At 41.6% G+C, this 24,296-nt stretch overlaps 1 protein-coding gene across 4 annotated transcripts in view; it reads left to right on the top strand.

Moving 5' to 3' along the window:
• Positions 1-24,296, top strand: part of FBLN5 (fibulin 5) — a 129,742-nt gene that overhangs the window by 51,193 nt on the left and 54,253 nt on the right. For all 4 annotated transcript variants that reach the window (XM_036769492.1, XM_036769493.1, XM_036769490.1 and 1 more), the window contains exon 5: positions 12,234-12,356. In XM_036769492.1, coding sequence (XP_036625387.1) covers positions 12,234-12,356 — 123 coding nt within the window. The remainder of the gene's footprint in view (positions 1-12,233; positions 12,357-24,296) is intronic.

The raw sequence follows: 24,296 nt of genomic DNA on the forward strand, positions 1-24,296 counted from the left end.
CATCATCAGGCCACGTCTAGAACATTAAGTTTAGTTCTTCATGCCGCCATTTTGGAAGGATATTGACAAACTGGAACATGCGCCAAAGAGGGTAACCAAGATGCTGAGACGATTGGGGGCCATACCATAGAGATCTGTTGAACGAATTGGGGTTGTTTACCCTGGAGAAGAAAAGATCCACTGGGGATATCATAGCTCTCTTCAAGTACTTGAAGGGCTGCCACAGAGAAAAGATATTAATTTGGTTGGTTCTATTTAAGACGGCAAAAGTAGTACCAGAAGTCTCCTAAATCTATAAAGATCCAATGCCCTAGTCTCCCTCCTGACAGGCAGAGTAGCAACACAGATAGAAGTATTGACCATGGAGTCAAGAACTGGTTTTAAGTCTTGCCTGAACTACTGCAATAGCTCCTAACTAACTGGTCTCTCTGCTTCCAGACTCTCCCTTCTCTAATACCTTGTTCAAAATGATTTTCCTAAAGAAGCAGCTTCCTATTGCTTGTAGGATAAAATACAACATTTTACACATAGGAGGAACCATAAATGTTTGTTGAACTGGAAAAATAGGAAGTTTTGGACCTAAATATAAGGAAAATGTCCATAAAATAGCTGTCCAAAAGTGGAATGGGGCACCTAAGGAAGTAATGGGGTTTTGATCATTGGTGGTCATAGGAAATTACAATTACAGTCGAAAGGAATCTTAGGGACCATCTAGTTCTATCTCCTCATTTTGCAGATGAGGAAACTGAGACCTAGAGAGGTGAGTGTCTTGTCTAAGGTGATTAAGGTAGTAAGGGGCAGAGCTAACATTTGAACCCAGGTCAACTAATTTCAAATTCAGTGCCCTTTCCATTACATACAATGCCATCTTTTTGAGTGGAGACTGTTTTGCTGTAGACAAATTACCTGTTCATTTATAACAAAATAAGTACAGTGGAATATAATTGCTTTCCTTTGTAATCCTATGCTTTTTATTTTATGCATTTAAAAACGTCATTCTGAGAAGAGGGTCCATAGGCTTCATTGGACTACCAAAGGGGTCCATGTCACAGAAAAGTTAGGATCCCCCCACTTCCCCCATCTAGATGACTTCTGCGCCTTTTCCAACACTGTGGATCCTTGAGTCTTCATTCTATGGATCCTTAGATTCTTCATTTTGTTCTTGCCTCTTCCAGTTATCAGTCCATCCAAGGAGGGGTTCAGTCCCTCTGAACTATCCATATCACCTGGTCCCCAGCATCACAGAGCTCTGAATTGCCAGAGAATTTTAGAACTGGAAGGAGTTGGCCTAGATTTCATAAGTTTTTTTGAGAGTTTTTATGAAGTAACTTGAAGCAAGTTTCTTCAGGTCTTAAGAAATCTGAGACAAGTTTCATATCTCATTTTTTTACTTGTATCACTAGTACTTAGCACAATGTGTGGCACTTATTGGGCATACACACACATATGTATATACATACAGCATGTGTGTGTGTATTGCAGTAGTTCAGGCAAGATTTAAAACTGGTTCTTCTTGACTCCATGGTCAGCGCTTCTATCTATGGTCTATCTATCTATCTATCTATCTTCTATCTATATCTGTATATCTATGATATCTATATCTATATGATATATATAGATACCATATAGCTATATATCTATGTAATATATGATAGCTAGCCTTTATATTATGGCTACCATGTGCCAGGCACTATGCAAGTATCTTCAGAAATATTATCTCATCTGGTCCTCCTAACAACCCTGTGTCTCCATTTTAAAGTTGAGGAAACTGAAGCAAACAGTGGTTAAGTGACTTGCCCAGGATCATATAGTCAGTAAGTGTCTGAGGCCAGATTTGAACTCAGCTCTTCCTGACTACGGACCCAACACCACTATCCACTGTGCCACCATGCAGCTTCTACTCATATGGTTGTTGACTGCACTAAAATTCCACAGTTCTTTATTAGAAGTGATTTGCCCCAAAGGAACAGAGGCCCAAACTGACTTTCCCAAAGACACAACTGGTTAACGGCCCAGCTGGACCCAGAACATCAGTCTCAGCTTGTGGTTCAGTGCTCTTTCCACGACATTAAGCAAACAAATAAATAAAACAAATAAACCAACATAAGTTCTTGTGGGAACTGCCCAAGTCAACCTTCACTCCAAGGTTGGGGGGGCTGCTGTCCTCAGTGATTACAAAACCCCAAGGCATTCTTAATTAAAACAATTAAATAAATAAAAGATGAAAAAAGCTCAAGATTACCCCTTAAACTTTTGAACCAAGTCCTTCATTCTTGGAACAAGGGCCTAATAACTCACCAATTGAAAGTTGGATCCCGGAGAAAGAAAGTCTTAACAATTCAATAGCTAACTTCTGAAAACCAGGTTGAAATGCAGCCAGGCCTTACTATGGAGGTATCAGAAAAGGGTCACATTCCTTAGTTCTAGAGGGGTTGGTAGAGTCTAGAGACTCAAAGGGTTGGTATGGGGATGCCCCAAGACGGGAATCAAGCTATTGCCCCAGGGCCTTTTGGATACAACCTGGACTGCCTTTTTCCAGATAGGCAACACAGGAGGAAAGTCATCATGGAGGACAAAGCAGGCCTGCAAAGCCTGTGGCCTGTGGGTCACTCACGGCCTGTGGGCACACCAAAGAATTTTGGGCAGCCCGTGAAAAATGTAGAAGATGTTTTCTACATACAGTCAGGCTTTGAATCAGGAAGACCTAGGTTCAAGTCTGGCCTTGGACATATACTGGCTGTGGAACCCTGGGCAAGTCTTAACTTCTCAGTGACCCAGGCAACTTTCTAAGACTATCACTTACAGGACAAGTGCCATCCTGCTTTGGTAAAGGGATTATTTTCACCAGGAGTTCCTTGTAATAATGAAATCACAGGTCCAATAAAAAATCATCATTAAGATGTTATTGAGGAACTAATAATGCAGGATGCTGTAAAAGGAGAACTTCATCTCCTTGTGTCCTATGCTACTAAGCTATTAATTTTTAAAACTCCATTTACCTTAAAAATATTGTTGTTAATCAAACTGACTTTTAGACTAACTGCCAATAGAATCAAATCTAAGAATAGCTCTCTGCCCTTAGAATCTCTCTATCTCAATCTTTTAAATGATTTCTACTATATATGTTCCCTCTATGGTAGTTGTAGCATGGACACTATGGGAAAAGCCCTGGACCAGAAGTTAGGATTTTACAAATGTTATCTTATTTGGCCCTCACAACAACCCTGGGAGGTAGGAGCTGTTATTATCCCCATTCTACATCTGAGGAAACTGAGGCAAACAGAAGTTAAATTACTTGCCCAGGGTCACATAGCTAGTAAGTATCTGAGGTCTGATGGGTTTTGGTCCCGTCTATGTCACCAACCAATTTCAGATTTAGTTTTTCTCATTTGTCAAAAGAGCTGTTGGAGTAGATTATCTCTAAAGTCTTTTCTAGCTCTAAATCTATGAAGCACTGATAACAAAGTGTGTCCTGCCTGTTTATAGTGCTGCTTTGGAAGATGCAAAATACATTATTCAAAACTCTGATGGAGCTAGTAAATGTTGAGGGAGGGAAGAAGGAAGGAAGGAAGGAAGGAAGGAAGGAAGGAAGGAAGGAAGGAAGGAAGGAAGGAAGGAAAGGAGGGAGGGAGGAGGGGAAGAAGGAAGGAAGAAGAAAAGAAAGGAGTGAGGGAGGGCAGAAGTTCTGACTGCTGGGGAGTTCTAGAAGTGCTGGGGAAAGTTGTGGGATGAGACAACGTGGCTTGGAAATCTGGAGGCCAGGAGCGGGGTAGGAAAACTCATAGACTCACAGAATCTCAGAGTTGGAATGGGCCTCAAAGACCCTTTATTCCTTCTATAACATTCCAGAAAAGTGACTATGTCCCCTTTAAAGGTACCTGAGTTAAAGGTGCACTGCAGTAGTTAAAGGTATCAAAAATGAACAGGCTTTAGGAAAAAAAATTTTTTTTTAGAAACATTTGCTTCCTGTACAAACACTGAAGACCGAAAGACACATAGATTGCAGATGTCCTGGTAATTCTCTAAGCTAGTTCTCCAGTTCTGAGATCTTTAATTAAACAGGTGTTTGGGGAGTAGGTCCTGAATAGCTTCCAAGCTTGGCTAGGCTACTCTCCATGGGAAATAGCACCATCCAGCCCTGCAGCAGGCCTGAAACTGGCTTTGGTTTGAGTCTGAGGAATGTGCCATTGTTATGTCCTACTTTCTTATCGAGTACAATTAGTTTGAGGGGAGAGGAGGAAAAAAAAGTCTTAGCTGTGAAAACATGTTATTTCACTGGGTAAAAATTTACTACCAAGGAAATCATTTTGTTAGTGTCCAAAAAAGGAATAATGGAGGGACTTGGGAAACATGGTACCCTTCACTTTATTTTGGATGTACGGTTTCTATGTCCCTTAGCTGAAATGTTTCCCTTTGGATGATGTGTGTTCTCATAAAAGACGAAAGATGAAATCTAGGTCATTTACCAGTAGCTCCTTCTAACTTATTCCTACAGTAGAGTGCAGAAGAGATGTGGATAGTTCATTCATTTTACGAGCATTTATTAAATGCCCACTGTGTGCAGAACCTTATGCTGTGTTAGGATGTACAAAATTCAGTAAGCCACAGTCAACTGTTTTCATATATCATATACATGCTTAATATCTATCCCTTTTCTAAGCTCACCTACACATGGCTGCCAAAATGATTTTCTTAAAGTACAGGTCTGACCATGTCAACATCTCCCACCCCCAATCAACTCCACTGGCTCCCAATTACCTCTTAGGTCAAATTTAAACTGTTTTGCCTGTCATTTAAAGTTCCAGACTGGCTCCATCCTACCTTTCCATTCTCATCCCTCATGACTCCCCTTCTGGCAGCGTAGTCTAGCCAGTCTGGCCTTCTTGCTGTTCTTCCCTCGATACTTTTATCTCTCACCTCTGAGTCTTTGTACTGGCTGTTCCCTCTGCCTGAAATACTCTCCCTGCTCATGTCTACCTCTTGGAATCCTTCAAGATTCAGCACAAGTGCCAACTTCCACTGGAGGCCCTTCCTCTTCCAACCTCCTTCCTTCTTTCCCAGCTCCTAATGCCTTGCTTTTTCAAGGGTACCATGTATCTGCTTTGTCTATATCTATATATGGGCATGTTTTATCCTCCATTAGAATGTAAGCTTCTTGAAGACAGGAACTAGTTTACTTCTGTCTTTGTAACTTTAGTATCTAACACAGTGACCGGTGCTTATTTTTGGTTGATTTATTGTTAATCATTGTCAATGTTTAATGCCGAAGAATCACATGATCTTACATTTAGAGCTGGAGGGGACCTTAGCAGCCATCTGGTCTAATTCCTTCATTTTGTAGATATGTAAACTAAGGCCCAGAGAAATTCAATGGCAGAACTGAGATTTGAACCCAGGCCATCTGACTCAAAATCTAGTATTCTTTCCACACTACAATAATACACTGCCTCCCTCACTGCAAGGATCCTTGGTTTCACAGGGATGGGGACAGCATTCTTCTATACAGATCACAGTCTTAGGCCTAATTAGCTAGTCTTGTGAATCGTTATAGCTGAAACGCTTTCCCACCTCTCGGCCAAAAGAGAAGCCTCTCCAGACAGAGTTAGGATTGTAAGCATCAGAAGATGGGCCAGTAGTCTAGCCTCAGGTCCACACTTTTCAGGTTCATAGATAGGCCATATTAGAGCCTGTGCTCCTCTAGCATAATCTTTGAGAGCCCAGGGTCATCTGCATGTCTCAATTAGGCATTAGAGAGGAATTTGGTGGAGATTAATGCCAAAAAACCATTCCTGTTTAGTTGAGGAATGCAAAGGCACGCACATAAACGCACCCTCCCTCTCTTAAGTACTTATTTCCCTTCTCGTTCCCTTCCAGTCTCCTCTTGGGTCAGCTCTAAGGTCAGTGGGGCCAGGGCATGTCTGGGTGACATGGGAAGGAGAGCCTCCCTGCCTAAATTCTTCCTTTTGGAACTTCCTGCCTGGGAGACACTGGAACATGTTGCCAAGGACAGTTGCGAAGTCTGGACTTTTTAAAAAACAACTGGAATAGACAGCTATTTTTCTTAAATATTGTGAGTGTTAATATCTAGAGGCAGGGTGATAGACTAAATGACCTCTCCAATGGCTATGGTATCTATTCTTATTTTTTCAGAAATTACTTATTGAGTATTTACCAAGTGCCCGGGCAGCTAGGTGGCACAGTGAATAGAGTGCCAGGCCTGGAATCAGGAAGACTCATCTTCCTGAGGTCAAATCTGGCCTCAGACACTTACTAGCTGTGTGGCTTTTAACCCTTAACTCTGTTTGCCTCAGTTTCCACATCTGTAAAACAGGCTGGAGAAGGACATGGCAAACCTCTTCAGTATCTTGGCCAAGAAAATCCCAAAAGGGGTCGCAAAGAGTCCGATATGACTAAAAAAATGCTTGAACCCCCCCCCCCCCCACCACCACAACCAAGTGCCCAGCACTGTGCTAGAAACCACAAGGATGATACCAACAAAATAGATGGGGCATCTGTCATCAAAGAGGACTATGTAAGAGAGATAATACATATATATTTGGACCAGCTATAGATGAAAAAGGAGTTCATGATTGGGTAGAGCAAACTATAACAAGTTTCAGGGCCATTAGGCGATGTCTACACCTGGACCTGAATCCAAATTGGGAAGGCCTGAATTAAAATCTGGACTCAGTCACTTACTGGCTGTTGCAGCCTGGGCAAATTATGTTTACTTCCAGTTTCTTCACCTGCAAAATGGGGATATTAGTAGCACCCATAACTTCCCAGGCTTGTTGTGAAGATCAAATAGGATATTTTTAAGGTGCTTAACCTAATAAATGGCACACAGTTGGCACTTAATAAATGCTTGTTTCCTTCTTTCAAAGGATCAATAAGTAAGGGAGTGATCAAAGTGGAATGAAGGAAACATTTTCTGGAAGGGGTGAGTCTAAGCCAGATCTTAAAGGAATTTCGGAGTACGGTCTGGCAGAGAGAAGGGCTGAAAAGGCCACTCAGGGTAGAGGAAACGGTATGAGTATGAGCAGTGTGGGAGCCAGCATAGGGATACCATGGTTTTGGCTGAGGGAGAGAAATTTAGACAGTTCGTGTGACACATGCCTTCCTTGAGGAGAAGGAGGTGAAGGGAGTAGGAGGTCAAGGCCAGCCAAGGAGCAGGGAAGAAGAACGAGTCGGCTTCTAGCTGGCTAGCGGCATTGTAGACTGCGGCCTATTGGCTCCTTTGCTCTCTCCCTCTATTTCCAAGAGAAATCCCTTACCAGGTCTGGGTCCTTCTCTCCCCTCCTCAGAGCTTTCTCTTCCTTCTTTCCAAGACCAACCCTCCTCCCACATATCCTTTGCAGGGCCAAGTAGGCAGTTAGGGGGACCAGATAGGGAGCTAGAGCCAGGAAGAAGATGTGAGTTCAAATCCATGCTCAGCTGTGTAATCATGGGCAGATCACTCCATCTTTGTCTGTTTCGGCTTCCTCAAATGTGAAATAGGGTTAATGATGGCATACCCTCCCCAGAGTTGTTGTGAAAATAAAATGAGATAGTATTTGTCAAGTGCCTTGCAAACTTTCAGGTGCTATGTAAATGTTAGCTATTATCATTCCTACTCCTACCTCTCCTTTTAAAGGTGATATGGTAGGGAACATGCCTGCAGCCCCCAGAGGAATAAAAAGAGCAGGGGACCTCCTCAAATCTAACAGGTAAGACTTGAAGACTTACCAAGTCCGTCCCAGCTCTGAGAGTCTGTCCATTCAGCCATCGTGGTAACAAACTGTCCCTTCCATTCCACTAATTTGTCCTAAATCCTTGTATTAAATTGCACAGTTTATTTAAGGGCACATTTCATTCTTTTTGCTCCAGGTAAAAGGCTGGTGGGTAAGAATGAGCAAAATGTCTGGGAAGGAATGAGCTGTTGGGTCATTGGTTGAGAATTAGCAGTCAATCAGCATTTAATAGATAAGGAAGTGCAGTGTGAGGCATTGTAGGAACATCAGAGAAGTAGAAGACATTAGCTTTTGCCTAGAGGGACTTACGATCAAGCTGGGGAGCAAGACACATGCTGATAAAAAGAGAATAAACGCCATGAGGCTAAGTATAAGTACCAAGAGATTGGTACAAATGTGAAGGTATACGTAGAACCTATATCGGATTCCACGCCATCTTGAGGCATGGGACAGGGAGGGGGAGAAAATTTGGAACTCAAAAACTGGTGGAACTGAGTGTTGCAAACTAAAAATAAAAATAAAAAATAAATTAAAAGAAAAAGAGACTGGTGCAGTAGAAATGCTACAGGAGCTCAGAAGAGAGAGAGGACTGGAGAGTAAGCCAGGAAGTTCTGTCTTCATTTTTGCATTGCACTTAGTGGCCTATGACCTTGAGCAAATCTCTTCTCTAGAGTTCAGTTTCTTCATCTGTAAACAGAGGGGACTCCATTAAATGGGTTTCTCAGGTTACTTCTCTCTGGCTCTAAAATCTCTTGAATTTCTGAGATCACGTTGGGCTAGAGTAGCTGGGGAAGGCTTTGGGTTGAAGAGGCGATGCTTAGGAATGATCACTTTTTAAAGTGGGTTTTGTGAAACCATACAGCTGTTTTTCAGGATGAGAAGAAGTCTCATTACAAGGCAGAGACTTCGGGAAAAGTTACACCTTACACTAGTGGAGACGCTCACTTATTTCCTGGTGAGGCTGAGTGTTAGGCTTTGATCTGCTGCCACATTCTGGAGAATCAAAGAATCACTGGTCTTATTTTTTTCCTTCCCAGGGGAGTCAATTTACCCTATGATGGACGGATGGAGGGGAGTCTTAACTAGGAAAAGGGAGTGTAGGAGGAGGTTGTAGTTGAACATCTTCCCGAGCTACCTAAAGGAGTGATAAATTCCCAGTTATCTAGAGACGGGATTGACTCCATTCATGCTACGAGGGGTTGAAGCATCAGGGCCAGGACTGAAAAATGGAAGAATGAATGAAGTGCCTGCTATATTAACTCTGCATCCTTTTCTTTCAGATGGAGGTTACTATACTCTAATTAAATTCAACCAACACACACACATATCTTATGTAGCTTTCCCCATTAACCCTCCCCACTCTTGTCCCCACCTCCCCACCACCTCACCAATTTGCACATGAAAAATAATGATACCCACTAAGGTTACTTTTACTCGTACTTTTCCACTAAACCAAAAAAGGAGGTCATGCCAAAGAATGTCCTTGGAGTAGTTCAATGTACTTTTCCTTGTGTCATTTAAGTTGAATGTATTCAACATAGGCAATTTCAGCTGTGAGTTGGAATGTGTGAAGAGTCATTTTGCCCCACTTGGAGGCATAGAGTTTGCTCCCTCTAGGGTCAATTTCCAGTCTTCTATTTGTCAGGTGTACTAACTGTGTATATAAGAGACTACAATAACAATACCTACATTATTATATTTCACCACTGAAATATTTCTCCAATGCTTCATTATGGCATGGAAGTGACCTAGCTTCTTTTCAAAGACTATGTTAGCAAGCGAAAAACTGAATTGTCACTTGAGCATAGCCAAGGGTCCATCAATTACTACATCTCACTGGTGCCAACTGGGCTTCACATTCCACCCTGGGTGTATTTTTTGCCATCTGCTCTAATGTTACTCTCTTTCCTTTCCCACCTCTTTTTAGTTCTGAAACCATAATCTGATTAATACTTTCATTTCCACTAGAAAGGATATGTCAGTTGAGTCTCCTACATCTCGCCGTCTCTGTTATCCCAAACCAAAACAGCCTTGCCTGGCCGCCACTCTCCCAATATGTGTTGTCTCCCTGCATTAGATTGTTAAGTTCCGTGAGGGCTAGGACTAAAGTCTCATTTTATATTTTGCATCCCCAGTGCTTGGTATAGTTCTTGACATGTGGGGCTTAATAAAAACATTTTTGTTCATTCATTCAGAAGGGCGGCCACCAGGTGATGTGTTTTTCTATATCACCAATGTGTGAAGATGACTACTAATTAGAGGATGGTTGTGATCTATGGTATGTAGGTGGTACAGTGGATAGAGTGCTGGGTCTAGAGTCAGGAAGACTTGGATTCAAAGCTTGCCTTAAGCAGTTTTAGCTGTGTGACCCTGGGCAAGTCCCTTAACCCTGTTTGCCTTAGTTTCCTCATCTGTAAAATGAGCTGGGAAAGAAAATGGCCAACCACTCCAGTATCTTTGCCAAGAAAACCCCAAATGGGGTCACGAAGAGTTGGACGTGACTGAAATGACTGAACAAAATGTTAGCTATAGTTATTATAATATAAATATACATCGAGAGAGCTATGCTGCATACCCCGCATATGGTATATTATATAACTAGAGAGTGCTGGGAACTGCCTTCAGCCACTCTCCTCCCATGTCCCCGGCCCCCTTAAGTCCACTCTCACTCTCCATTTATCGCAGGATAAGGCCTAGAGTGAACATTCCTGAGACAATGTTTTTCCCAGGATAAAATGGCCATCCATCACTCACTGTGCCTGAACAGTGTAAATATGTGCTGGCCGATAGTATTATTTATTATCACATATTTGAGCTATGGATTATTGCTGAAGAGGCTGCTTGCCAAGCATTATTAGTCTGCTCCCCTGAGAAAAAATGCTTAAGGGGCAGATCCAGTTGTGGCTGGAAAGCAGAAATGGGCATGAACGTGGGAAGCACTTACAGTAGAGAATCAGGCTGGACCTTTGATATCGTGTCTGAGAGTCACAAATGCCTTAATGTTGGATCCAGCGGTGCAGTGGGTAGAGTGTCAGGCCCAGATTCAGGAAGACCTGAGTTCTAATGTGGCCTCAGACACTTAGTAGCGCTGTGACCCTGGGCCAGTCACTTAACCTCTGTTTGCCTTGGTTTCCTCATCTGTAAAACGGGGATAATAATAGCCCCTACCTCCCAAGGTACAAGGCAGTCAGGAGGGGCAGGGCAGCCAGGTGATGCAGTGGCTAGAGTGCCAGCCAGGCCCGAAGTCAAGAAGACGCATCTCCTCAAGTTCAAATCCAGCCTTAGGCACTCGCTAGCTCTGTGACCCCAGGCAAGTTATTTAACCCTGTTTGCCTCAGTTTCCTCATCTGGAAAATGAGGTAGAGAAGGACACAGCAAACCACTTTGGTATCTTGGTATCAACTGAAAACTACTGACAACACCACCACCTCCCAGGGCTGGTAAGAGGATCCAATGATATAATGGTGATGTACTTGGCACAGGATAAGAAATTATTAATCACTAGTATTATCCAGGGGCTGCCTAGATTGGAAATCAAAGTCACACAAAAAGCTGTCTATGTTTGAATTTAGTTAAACTCAAAAGACATTTGCTGAATAGCTTCTATGTGACCCGTATTAGGTAACGAGAGAAAACACTGTCCTTCACGGACATATATGATACTTTAAGATTTGCAGAGTACCTTGTGTTTAATGTTAGTTGGACATTCACACCATCCTTCACAAAAACCCTAAATGGCATTATGGACTCCATTTTACAGATGAGGAAAACTGAGGTTAAGAAAAATGAAGTCATTTGTCCCTGGTCTTACAACTAGAAAGGTGAAATTCAAATACAGGGCTTCCCAATTCCAAGGTCAAGCATCTTTCTGCTGTATTTGCTTTTTCACTGGGGCAACAAGGGACTCGGAAAAAAGGGAGTTTGTAGCTAGTCAGAGACACGAGATCTGAGAAGGGCTTCTTTCTCTAGGAGATACAGACAGGCTTGAGTGCCTAGAAGGGGTAGATCTGGGTGCCAAAAGGACTGAAAAACAGGCCATGTAGAAGTCTTTGGAAGGCCCCAGTGATGTTTGGCCTGGAGAAGAGAAGATTCAGAAGGGATGTAATAGCTGTCTTCAAGTATCTGAAGTGTTGTTTGTCATGTGGGAGAAGCATTAGATTCGGTGCCAGATAGCAGTATTTGAAACACTAGCAGAAGTTATAGAATTTGATTTTGGCTCTATGCAAAGGAAAAATGATTAGCAAGTAGAGTTATAAAATAGCTCGACTGACGGGGGAAGAAGGGCTCCTCCTCATTGGCAGTCTTCAAGCAAAGGCCGAGCAACCCCTTGTCGGACATATTTCAGAGGGTATTATTTGAGTTTCAGGTTAGACGAAATGGGCTCTGTCCTTTCAGGCTCTCACATTCTGGGAATCTGTGATCCATGCCCACACAATTGTTGCCTGCAACCATTCCATTTTTGGAAATAGATGTAACCCCTCTTGGTGTCTGTCTCTGTTGCAGATGTTGATGAATGTGCATCGGATTCCCATCAGTGCAACCCTACCCAGATCTGCATCAACACTGAAGGAGGGTACACCTGCTCTTGTACAGATGGATACTGGCTCCTGGAAGGCCAGTGTTTAGGTAATGCCTCTTTTTACAACCTGGTTTATCTAGAGTGTTAAAAGTAATAAGGGTTATACTGCTTTCGAAAGGGCTTTTGGGCATGCCCTGATGACATATGGTTTAATTTCACCAATTCCCGAAAGCCCTCTGCTGTCATTATAATTGTCATCTTTCTATAAAGGCAATTCAGCGCCTAAGATTTCATGGCAACGTGCTCTATGCTGTGTAAATAAGAGCCATGTAAACCTAATCCTGACCTCTAGCCATTGGGATGGCTTGACATTATGGGAATATGCCTGGAATTAGGAGCTGAGGCCTTGAAGGTTGGAATGTAGCAAATCAGGCATAGGAATCTGTCCAGAGACAAACATACCTCCTAGGGGCCAGTTTGGTTAAGATACAACAACTAAAGTACAGGGAGGATAATCCCAGTTCACATATCCTTATAAAATAATATAAAATAGCCTCAGGCTGTATTTGCATTCCCAAGGCTACATGAGAAAAGATTACCCATCAAAAGCTGCCAATTGAGCATTTGTGTCGTACATTTGGCATCTGCAATATGTTTTAAAATTTTTATTATTTTTGGGTTTTGTTCCCGTTTTTCTTTCTTTGGGTTGTATTTTAGGCAAGGCAATGAATTCGTGGTGCTGTCCAGCTGTCACGTCAGTTTCTATGGGTGTGATTCCTGTGCCGTGTTTTCCTGGAAAAAGCCCTGTCAATTTGAATTTTCTAAGACAAGATTATGTGGTTTGAAAGTCACTCCTAGAGGAACTGTGAAACATATCCAAAAGGAGTTCCTTAAGGCACAAAAGGGAGGGAATGGGTGTTTCTCTTTCCAAGGTTTCTTGATGAGTAAAGCTGACTTTCAGTGAAGATGTGAGGAGCCGTATATGGATCACAGATCTTTCCCAGAACTGAAGACTGCTCCATACAAGGATGGGTCGAAGGGGCTGAGAATCCTCAGCCTGGAGAAGAGATGACTTTGGGGGAATAGAATAATTGCCTTCAAGTATCTAAAGGGATGTGATTTTGAAGAGGGATTTGTTCTACTTGCCTCCAGAGGTCATTGTAGAGAAACAGATATGTAAGAAAAATATGCCAAAGTAGAAAGGATTTACTCTTTCACTGGAGGTCTTCAACATGGGTCAAATGACCACTTGTTGGGAATGTTGCAGAGGGGTTAATGCATGAGAGTGGTATTATTAGGCTGGACCCCAAAGTTCTAAGATTCTAAGAATCTATCTACACCAGTGGCGGGATTCAAATAAATTAACAACCGGTTCTCCACGGAACCAAGCTGAGGCAGCACTGCCGCTGACGTGCTGGGTGCGGGTCCTGCTCCCACTAACAACCGGTTCGCCAAACTGAACCTAAAATTAGGTACCAGTTCTGCTCAACTGGTGTGAACCAGCTGAATCCCACCACTGTTCTACACTGTCTAAGATCTTGAGTCAGGTTTGAATTTATACTTATACCAAACTGGGGCACATGTGTCAGTATATGATGATGTGAGACATAATAGGCATTTTTATCACCCCCATTCATTATCACAAAATTTGGTGCCCCCGCTTTGAGCATGAATAGCTTAGTACCCCAGATAATCCACTTCACCTAGACTCTGAACTTTGTCTGTTTCATGGGAAGTAAATCAAATAGGATAGGGGAATGATAAAAAGAGTGCTCAGGGGTCAAGAAAATTGCTGGGTTTTGCCATCTTCAGCTATGGTGTTTTTTTTTCTTCCAAGGGAATAGCAACTTGCTAAAGGAACCTTTAGAAGAATTTACTTTTATGCTAAGTAACCAGTAATAGATAATATATACCCTCAAAGATACCTTTCCTTCAGGAATTCTCATACTATGGGCTCTTCTCTCTAGGCTGTCTTCCTGGGTCTTAGCTAATATGCCCAACTGAATTCCAAAGTGGTCCTTATTAGCCCTAAAAATTAAAAAAAAAAAGAAACAAAAACCCACCACAAAATTCCAGAGGAAGGGCCCTTCAATTTCCATTTTGAGGAGCTGCCTTTATCTTCCTCTTCTGTTTTCTAGCACAGGCTTTTTGCCACACCCCTCCCCCTCCTTCCCATGCTTGGACTTTCCTGTCATACAGCCCAGGCTGGATTGAGAATGGGATTCCCTGCCCATTCATCCTTGGACTCATTCCATTTCTGTTTCCCAGTCTTCCCTCTCATGCAAGTATTGTGCTGAAGGCTAGGCACATGAGCTCACTTCGATCCTGTCTGATGCACCTAGAATCAGTTCTGGACTTTTATTTTCCATCAGATATACATGCTATATTTGTAAGTCAGGGGGCTGAGTGACTTATATGTGCATGTATATGCATGAGAGAGATAAAGAGAGAGGGAGACAGAGACAGACCAACAGAGACAGAAACTGCAAGTAAACGTACACAGTGAAAAAGAAAAGGGAGAAATTCTTGGTCAGGAGCTGTCTGTTTTATTGCTTAATAAAAGTGATGAGGGTGATGATGACAACTCACATTAATAGAATTCTTCAAGATTCTTCACAATAGCCCTATAGAATTGATTGTGCCAGTATTATGGTTCCCATTTTGCAGATAATAGAGAGGTAAAGTCCCTTGCACCAAGTCACATATCTAGTAAGTTGGGATGTTGGGACTTGTACTCAGTTTGTATGGCTCCAACTCTAGGGTTTGTTCTATTATACCAAGCTGTGTCTTTAATGAAAAGCTTTTTACCTGCTGGGTTTCGTTGAAAACAGTCCTGAGGATTTGCTAGTGCTAGGCAAAGGGCAAGACCCTGGATAGCACAGTGGATAGAGTGCTAAGCCTGGAGTCAGGAAGTTCAAATCTGGCCTCAGACACTTCCTAGCTATGTAACTCTAGGAAAGTTGCTTAGCCCTGTTTGCCTCAGTTTCCTTATCTGTAAAATGAGCTAGAGAAGGAAATGGCAAATCACTCTAGTATCTATGCCAAGAAAACCCCAAAGGGGCTCACGAAGAGTCAGACATAACTGAATAACAACTATGCTAAGTGCCAGGGATACAAAGAAAGGCAAAAACATTTTCTGCTCTCAGAGTATTTACATGGAGGAGACAACATGAAAACAAGATATATACAAGATAAAGTGGAGATGAGATACGATCAACAGAAGGAAGACATTGACATTCAGGGACATTAGGAAAGGCTAATTGTAGAAAGATAGGATTTTATCAGGGACTTGAAGTAAGTCAGAGAGGCAAGGAGATGAAGCCAAGGAGGGAAAATATTCTAAGCATGGGTAACAATGAAAATCACAGGAAAAAACAAAACAAAACCCATGGAATCTCTGCAAGGAAACATAGAATCCGGTGTCACTGCATCCCAGAGTATATAGAGGGGAGTAAGATGTAAGAAGAGTGGTGGATTATCAGAGGCTTTCAAAGCCACCCAGAAGATTCCATATTTGATTCTAGAAATCATAGGGAACCAGCAGAGTTTATTAAATGGGGAGAGGGCGAGGGTGAGGGGGGTGGGAAAGTGTTGGACTTGCACTTTGTAAAGATCAGTTCGATAGACTGGTGCCTCCTAGCGTGAGGGCAGGAATTGTGAACTGGCACTAAGCTCATTGAGGAAGGAAGAAGAACTTTCTGGAATCTTCTTCACAGCTTCCTTTTCTTGGTTCTGTTTTCTGGGACTGAGAAGAACAAATTTCTTCAACAACTCTGAATACAGAGTGTCCCAAAAATCTTAGTGCAGCTATAAACAGCTTAGACTTTTGGGACACCCTATGTTTGAAGACAGCTGTCATGTCTTCCCAACCCCCACCCCATGTTTACCTACTACAGGCTAAATAAAACCCCCCATTTTCTTTAACTGATCAATTTATAATTTTAAAATTCCATCCTCTGCTTGGCTTGAAGCTTTTCAATGTTCTTCCTATGATGTGGTGCTCAGGACTGAACATAGTACTCCAGGTGTGGTTTGACTAGAATAGAGTATGGCAGGACTATGAGTTCTCACCTTTTACATGTTTTTATTAATGTGGCTCAAGATTGCATTGACTCTTTTGGCCATGGCAAGCAGTCAAGTAAATCTCCCACTTCATTTTTGAATGTCCTGTTTTCTAAATATACTTTCTCTGTCCTGTCCTTGTGCTGTTGATTTTTTGAATCTAAGTCTGGAATTTACATTTATTTCTTTAAATCTAATTTTATTAGATTTGACCCACTTTTCTATTCTGTCATCCAGTGTTAACTATCTCTTCCTGATGTATGTGATTTATATATTTGATAACCATGCTTTCTATGTGTTTATTCAGCTATTAACTCAACTACCCAAGGATTGAGTTGGAAGCTGGGGAAGGGAAGTATCAGCATTACTAACCAATAGCAACAAAAGTTGCTTCCACTTAATTTCTGCCCCACTGTGATCTTCCTTGCTGGATGACACAGCCCTGCCTGGCATACTTATTCCAGCAGGTGGCACCATCTCACAAGTGTGGGTTAAAATTAATTCAGTGAAATGTACTACAACAAATATTTATTAAGTGCCTACTATGTGCAAAGCACTGTAGTCGGTGCAAAGATAAATGATAACACGCACGTTTATATTCTAGTGACTGGGGATGTGGAAGGCAGAATGCAACATGTGTAAAGATAAGTATACTACAAGGTAGTGTGTGACGGACATAGAAGAGAAGTCCAGACAAACTACTCTAGGAAAATATGAGAAGAGAGAGAGAATTCTTAGCTTAAGTGTTAATGAAAAGTACTTTAGAGATCATGACATCTGAGCTTACTCTTGAAGGAAGAAAAGGATTCAGAAAGGTGGAGGAAGGAGTACATTTTCCACTTGTCTCCTCTAGGGTCTTGCACATTCAATTATCCCCCTTCTCCCTATTTTTTGACTTCTCTTTATTCTTTGAGTAGTACTAGACATAGTGTATACAGAGCTGGCCCAGGAGCAGGGAGGAGTTGGGTTCAAATTCACCACTGCCACTTATCAGCTGTGTGACCTCTGTGGCCCTTTATAACCTGGCTCCGGTTTACCTTTCTAGGCCTATCCTACATCATTATACCTTCTCAGTATTCTAGGCAATTCTCCAAGGCTGTAAGTTGCAGAGAAAGAGCTGACCTGCATTGGTAGAGGGAGTTTCCTCATATGAGAGTTCCTTTTAATCAATGAAATCACAGGTCCAATCCCTATCCCTATTCTCTCCTTATTACTTGGTTCTTTCTTTATTGACTACAAACGTGCTGAGATTTCTCTCTTCCTTTAAGAATCTTTATTGGATTCTACCACCCTCTCAAGTTGTCATACTATATTTTTCTTCTCTTTCACAGGGGGAAGAAAGCTGTCTACACTTGTTGCTTCCACTTTCTCACCACCCACTTGCTTCTCTCCTGCTTGCGTCTTGTCTGCTGATTCCACAATTTGACCAAAACTTAACTCTCCAAGATCATCGATGACTTCTTTATTGCTAAATTCAACGGCTTTTTATTTCTCCTCCTCCTTTTTGACTTCTCAGCAATGTTTGATATTGTTAACTATCCACCCGCAGAAACTTTTTCCTCCCTAAATTTTTGGTCAGGGTTCTCTCAGCCTCTCTCTCTGACAGTTCCTTCTCAGCCTCCTTTGCAAGATCATCATCTTTACTCCACTCCCTATGCATGGGTATGCCCCAAGGATTTATCCTGGGCTTTTCCCCTTCACTTTCTATATTCGCTCTCTTTGATTCCTGTGAACTCAGCCATGACCTCCGTGGACATAATTTCCCGATCCATGCATGCCATCTTCACTTCTGTCTTGAGAGCTATTCCTGCATCTCCAACTACTTGCCAGACATCTCCACCTGGGTGTCCCAGAGGCATCTTAGATTCAACCTGTCCAAACTAGACTTCATTATCTTTCCACCTAAATCCACCCCTCCTCCTAACTTCCCAGTTTGTGTTGAGGTTACCAGCAGCCTTCCAATCACCCAGGTTCACAACCTAGGAGTCAGCCTCTATTCTCCATTCTCACTTACCTTCCATATCTAATTTTCCCTCTTCATTCTCGTCTTCTATTCCCAATCACAGTTTGCAAATCTTCTTTACTCACCAACATTCTTGACATCTGAACTCTTCTCTGCTCACCATTTCTCATAACTCTTCTCAAGGACCGCTGCAGTAACTTCCTAAGTGGTCTCCCTGAATCCAGCACCCTGCCTCTCTAACCCATTCTGTACACAATTGCCAAGCTGATGTTCTTAAAATGCTCATTTGATTACATCACTCCTCACCTCAAGAAGCACCCGTGGCTCCCTATTGCTTTTAGAATAATATACAAATGCCACTGTTGGGCATTTAGTCTGTTTCAGTCCACCCTTCTCGTCTTATTATACATCATTCCACTTTCTGGTCCTTCTTGCCTAAAGGCAGCTGAGTGGCATGTAAAGAGTGTTCTGGACTTGGAGTTGAAAAGGCCCAAGTTTGAATACTTACTAGCTGTGCCTCCCTGGGCAAATCACTACCTCAGTTTCCCCAACTGTGGAATGGGGATGATAGTAGCACCTACCTCTCAGAGTTGTTGTGGGGATTAAATGAGATAATATTTATAAAGCACTTAGCACAGTGCCCAGCACACAGTAGATGCTTAATAAATGCTTGTTTCCTTCTTTCCTTCCTCATACATGACATTTCATTCTATCTCCATTCCTTGTGACAGACTGTCCTCCATGACTGAAATGCCCTTCCTCCTCACCTCGCCCTTCTGGAATTCCTAGCTACTAGTTGGGGATATTACAGAAAGCATTCTTGTTCAGAGATGGGGTGGACTAGATGGTGTCTGAGGCCTTTTGCAGTTCTGAGATTCTGTGGTTTGATGCCTCACAGTGTATGCGTACCATTTCTTGAAAGTGACACTCCACGTCACATCGCTAGGCCTTTGCATTGTCTGAACCCCACATGTGGGATGCTCTACCCCCTCGCCTTTGCCTCCTTACTTTTCCATCTTCCTTCAAAACTCAGTTCATGTACCACCTACTATAGAAGGCCCTTCCTGGTTCAGCTGCTAATGCCTTGGCTTCTCAGATTGCTTTCCATATAATCTGCATAGACCTTATATATATATGCATATGTATATGTGTATATTTTATATATATAGTTATTTCAAATTTTCTTCCCCATTAGAATGTAAGCTTCTTAGGGCAGGGACTCCCCTCCTCCCCACTTTTCTCTGTATTCCTCCTTGCTTAACACAGTGGCTGGTTCATAGTATGCACTTAATATATGGTTGTTGACTCACTGACTGACTGATCATATTCTTCCATCTCTCTAATGACAGGAAGGTGCGTTTTATCGACTCTTCTCCAGAACTGAGATTTGTTAGTATGGTTACAATTAATCAGAGTGCAATCTAGCACTGCTCCCATTGACAGTCATCTTTAAAAAAACCCCACCAAAAACTTTCTTTTCCTCTGAGTAATGGTGATAAGAATCTGCCACCAGAAGATGGGTTTGATGTGTGAGGTTATGTGGGGGCAGGGTTGGGGGGCAGCTCTAACAGCATTTGGGACAAGCTTTCCAAAATCTCACAGTGATATACTCGAGGAATCACTCCTCTGGGACAAGCTGTCCAGGGACATTATAAGAAGTGGGAGAAGAATGAAAGTGTCAGCCATTCAGATTCCTACTCTTAAAAAAAATTGGCTGGTCCCTACCAGCCCACTGATACATTATGTCTAAACAGATGGGTACGTGTATACATTAATGACTGAACACTGATTTACAAGTCTTCCGTACCTCAAAAGGCAGATGTCTCCCTAGGGACAGTACAGACAGAGAGAAGAGTTGTATTTATCAAGTGTTTATTGTCTCTTCTGGCTCAAGGAGTGACTCCATCCTTTGCCTTCACATCTTGGTGTTGATTGGATTCACATGTCTCCCAGTAGAGTTGTTACCCGACACTTCTCCTAAACCAATCTTTTGTTCTTGACAGCTGAATACATTCATCCTTAATGACCTTGGCCAGGAGTCCATTGGAACTATGCTAGGGATTCCTTTCCTGTTTTAGACTAATTCATCCCCTCCCATGACAGTTATATACACATATGCATAGATACACATTATATATTTAGACACTCATATTTATTTAAAGACATTCTTTGGAATCAGAAGGGAGAATTTTAGGGAGAATAAAATTAGCAACATTTTTACAGTTCAGCCAGCAAAAAGCTGTGACCATTGCTTTATATGTTTCCTTGGCTGCTCCAAAGTCCATAACTTACCCGTTAGGCAAAGGGCTAGACCAAAAAAGAATGGTCTTACATCAGTATCTGATGTGAGAGCTCTTTGTTATTTGCCTAATAAATACGGTTCTTTGAAACCAGGGCATCAGAGTTGCTTAACCATCTGGCACAATGCCTGGCACATAGCAGGCACTTAATAAGTGCTTGTTAAATTGAATTAAACTGCAAGATTATAGTTTTGCCAGGTACCAGCCAGAATAAAAAGTTGAAAAGAACTGGTTCCTTGGTATCAAGGTCTCGAATTCTTGGCAGTTGGGAAATCGACTCTCTTGTCTGAATGTGCATAATCTGCCTTGGATCTTGCCAGTGGTCAGTCTTTAAGCTCAGGCTTATTTCCCCCACCTCTGTCCCAGGACATTACCACAAGCCACAACTCATTATTGGCTTTAGGCATCTACTTAGGTGATATAAATAAATTAATTAACCGATCCATTCATTGATTTATCCATTGATGCATTCATTCATTCAGTATTTGTTCAGCTATTACTACGTAGAAGGCACAACTCTAATTTCAACAAGAATAGCCACATTTATATAACCTTCTAAGGTTTGCCAGGTAATTTACATACATTATCTCACTTGACCTTGACAGTAAACTCGTGAAGTAGATGCAATGAAGTAGATGTAGTTTTCCCCATTTTAAAGATACAGAAACGGAGGGTTAGAAAGGTCAGGTGACTTTCAGGGTTCTACAGATGGTAAGTATCTGAGGCAGCATTTGAATTTGGGCCTTCCTGACTCCAGGTCAGTGCTCCATCCATTGTGTCACTTATCTACCTCATAAATAAGTCATGGCAAAGCATATTTCAATGTTCAAGAGTCGTTAATTTTGTCCCTGGGTATATTCCCTGCTCAGATCCCAGCCACTCTCTAATCGGCAGAGAGGTTTTGAGAGTTGAGATGGCCTAAAAAAAACCAAGTCATCATACTTTGGTGAACTTGGTAAAAAGGTTCTATGATTGCTAGTAGCTGTCTAGGCTGCTACTCAGGCAACATTCGTACCCATCTATTACTGAGCTTAGACTCCAGGCCTTCCTATCTCAGTTAGCCTTGGGGGAGAACCCAACGTCCCTTTCATGCAATAATAAGGTTTCGGAATGGGACATCAGTGAAGACTAGCAAAGCATATGCAAGTCATTAGATCAGTCAACAAGCATTGATTAAACACCCACTGGAAATGGGAAGACGGGATGGAAAAATGAACTAGTCCTTGTCCTCAGGTAGCTCATATTATTACAAGGCAAACAATACAGACACATATGACTATACAAAAAAATTAAAAAGAAATATAAGGTAATTTTTCAAGAGAAGGCAATAACAGCTGGAGTAGGGATTGGGTGGCTCAGAAAAAGTTTCCTGTGGGGGAGGCATTTAAGTTGAGTATTGAAGGAACTTAGGGATTCTAAGAAGTGTAAATGAAGAAGGGGGTGAATTCGAGGAATGAGGGACAGCCTCTGCAGCTGTCTATTTAAATCAAATTTATTGAAATTTTTTTTCCTGTCTATGTGTTTAGTGTTGGATTGATTACTCCTGGGGTAGAGGTGAAGCATGAGATACAATTCTTATCCCAAAGAAGTTTGTTATTGAGTCCCCAGAAGGGAGCTAACATATATAGATAGGCCCCTGGTAGGTAGATAATTAATCACCAGACCAAGGTGGATCCGCTTTTTGGAGAAATGAATCCAATGCTAGAGTAAAAACTAAAGGCTAGGTCAGGTCAAGAATAAAGTTTTCATGGGAATACCAAAGCCAAGAGCTGATTGAGGCAGAAATAGGAGGCTGGGGGCCAGCAGGAGCTTTCAAGATTGGGAGGTGGGTGAAGAGATCAGGAGGCATAGCAGCAGAAGTGTCAGAGAAATGACTGATACAATCTGCTTCTTTGAATTATCACTGTGGTGTGTTTTCCCCACTTTGCACTGTTTGGATATTCACACACACACAACAGTATGGGTGCTTGGACCACCCTCTTCACCTTCATCATATCAGTTAAGGGCAGTGATGTCTCACAGTAGATAAGTCACTGGGCCTGGAGTTCAAATATGATCTCAGACATTTACTAATAATGTTACCCTAGGGCAAGTCTCTGAACTCTGCCTCAGCTTCCTCATCTGTAAAATGAGCTGGAGAAGGAAATGGCAAACCATTCCAATATCTTTGCCAAGAAAACCCAAATGGGGTCATGAAGAGTCAGACAGACTGAAATGACTAATCAATAAAGTGTAGATGGGCATTGATGTCTTTTTCTTGGAATGACTGCTTTTTATAGACTGCTCAAACAACTGCTTCTTTTCATTAGGGTTGATAATTAAGGGCTGATACCATTGTACTAGACGTGGTGCATAGGCAGATTTCACCAAAAGCTTCTTTAAAAATTTTTTATTCATAGCTTTTGCTTTCATATCACTTTCATTTCTAAACATATGTTCTTCCCCACTGAACTATCTTTTGTAACTCAGAATAAAACAAAAGACAGAATCATCAGCTAAACAAAACTGACACATAAACCAAGTATGATGCTCATATCATATGGATGTTCCATGTCCGTAGTCCCCCAAGTCTTTATTTAAATAAGGGATGGAAGAGCATTTTCCTGTATTTTCTCTCATAGTTATTGCGTGTTGTTTTCCTGCATGTTTCAGTCTACGTTAGTTCATGTCTTTCTATTCCTTTTTTGAATTTTTTGTAGTCATCGTGTCTTATAGTGCAGTAATATTTTGTTCAATTCATCTATCATAATTTGTTTTCAGTTTTTTGCTCTCACAAAAAGTGCCGCTATGAACATGTCAGTGTATATTCAGTGGCATGCCTGAGTGAGCTCATACTGCCCCTCATGAAAGTGAGTGTTAAATTTTCGGTGTGAGCATTTATTTACCTCAGAAATCAGCAAGCCACATTTGATTTATTGTTTTGTTGTTTGTCTAGACTTAAAGTGATAGAGAAAATGTTAATGACACCAATTAAACTTAAAATGTGTCATGTTTACATTCCACACCCCCCCCCCACCCCGAACCAGTTATTAAACATTAACCAATGCATTCCTATGTATATGAGCTCTTTTCTTCTTGCCTTTGGCTTCATTGGAGCAAATGCCTAGAAGGATTGTTGAGCAAAAGAATATTGACATTTTAGTCATTTAAAAAATACTTTCAAATTACTTTTCAGAATTGTTCAACCAACTGACAGCTCCACCAACTATATATTCTGTCTTCCCAGCCCCTCAGACATAGATATTGCCAATTTGAGGAATATAAAATAAAACCTGAGTTATTTGGATTTTTCCTTGTCATCAATGATTTGAATTAATATTTCATGTTGTTGTTAATCATTTGAATTTTTTCTTTTGAAAACTGTTTCTGTCCTTTGACCATTTGTCCATTGGAGAATGATGCTTGGCCACCTGATGTTTTTACACAAAAACATATTAGATGAAATAATGTTACTGGGAACAGTTAGTTCCATAGAAACAAGGTAATAAGTGTCTTGAGATATTACAGTGTGTCATTGCATTATTACTGGGGGGTTGTTTAAAATGGCACTTGTGGTGTTGTTGTATGCTTATAGTGTATCATTATTATTATATAGGGGTTACTTCTATGTGTTGTATGTGTTCTTAGTAATTTTTATGTGATCTTTCTTAGCCTTGTCCATGGAACTCATTTGTTTAGGGCAGGGGCTTTCTATTGCAGCCATAAAAGTGTCATAGACATTA

The sequence above is a fragment of the Trichosurus vulpecula genome, chromosome 8 (genome assembly GCF_011100635.1).
Source record: "Trichosurus vulpecula isolate mTriVul1 chromosome 8, mTriVul1.pri, whole genome shotgun sequence".
NCBI classification, from domain to species: Eukaryota; Metazoa; Chordata; class Mammalia; order Diprotodontia; family Phalangeridae; genus Trichosurus; species Trichosurus vulpecula.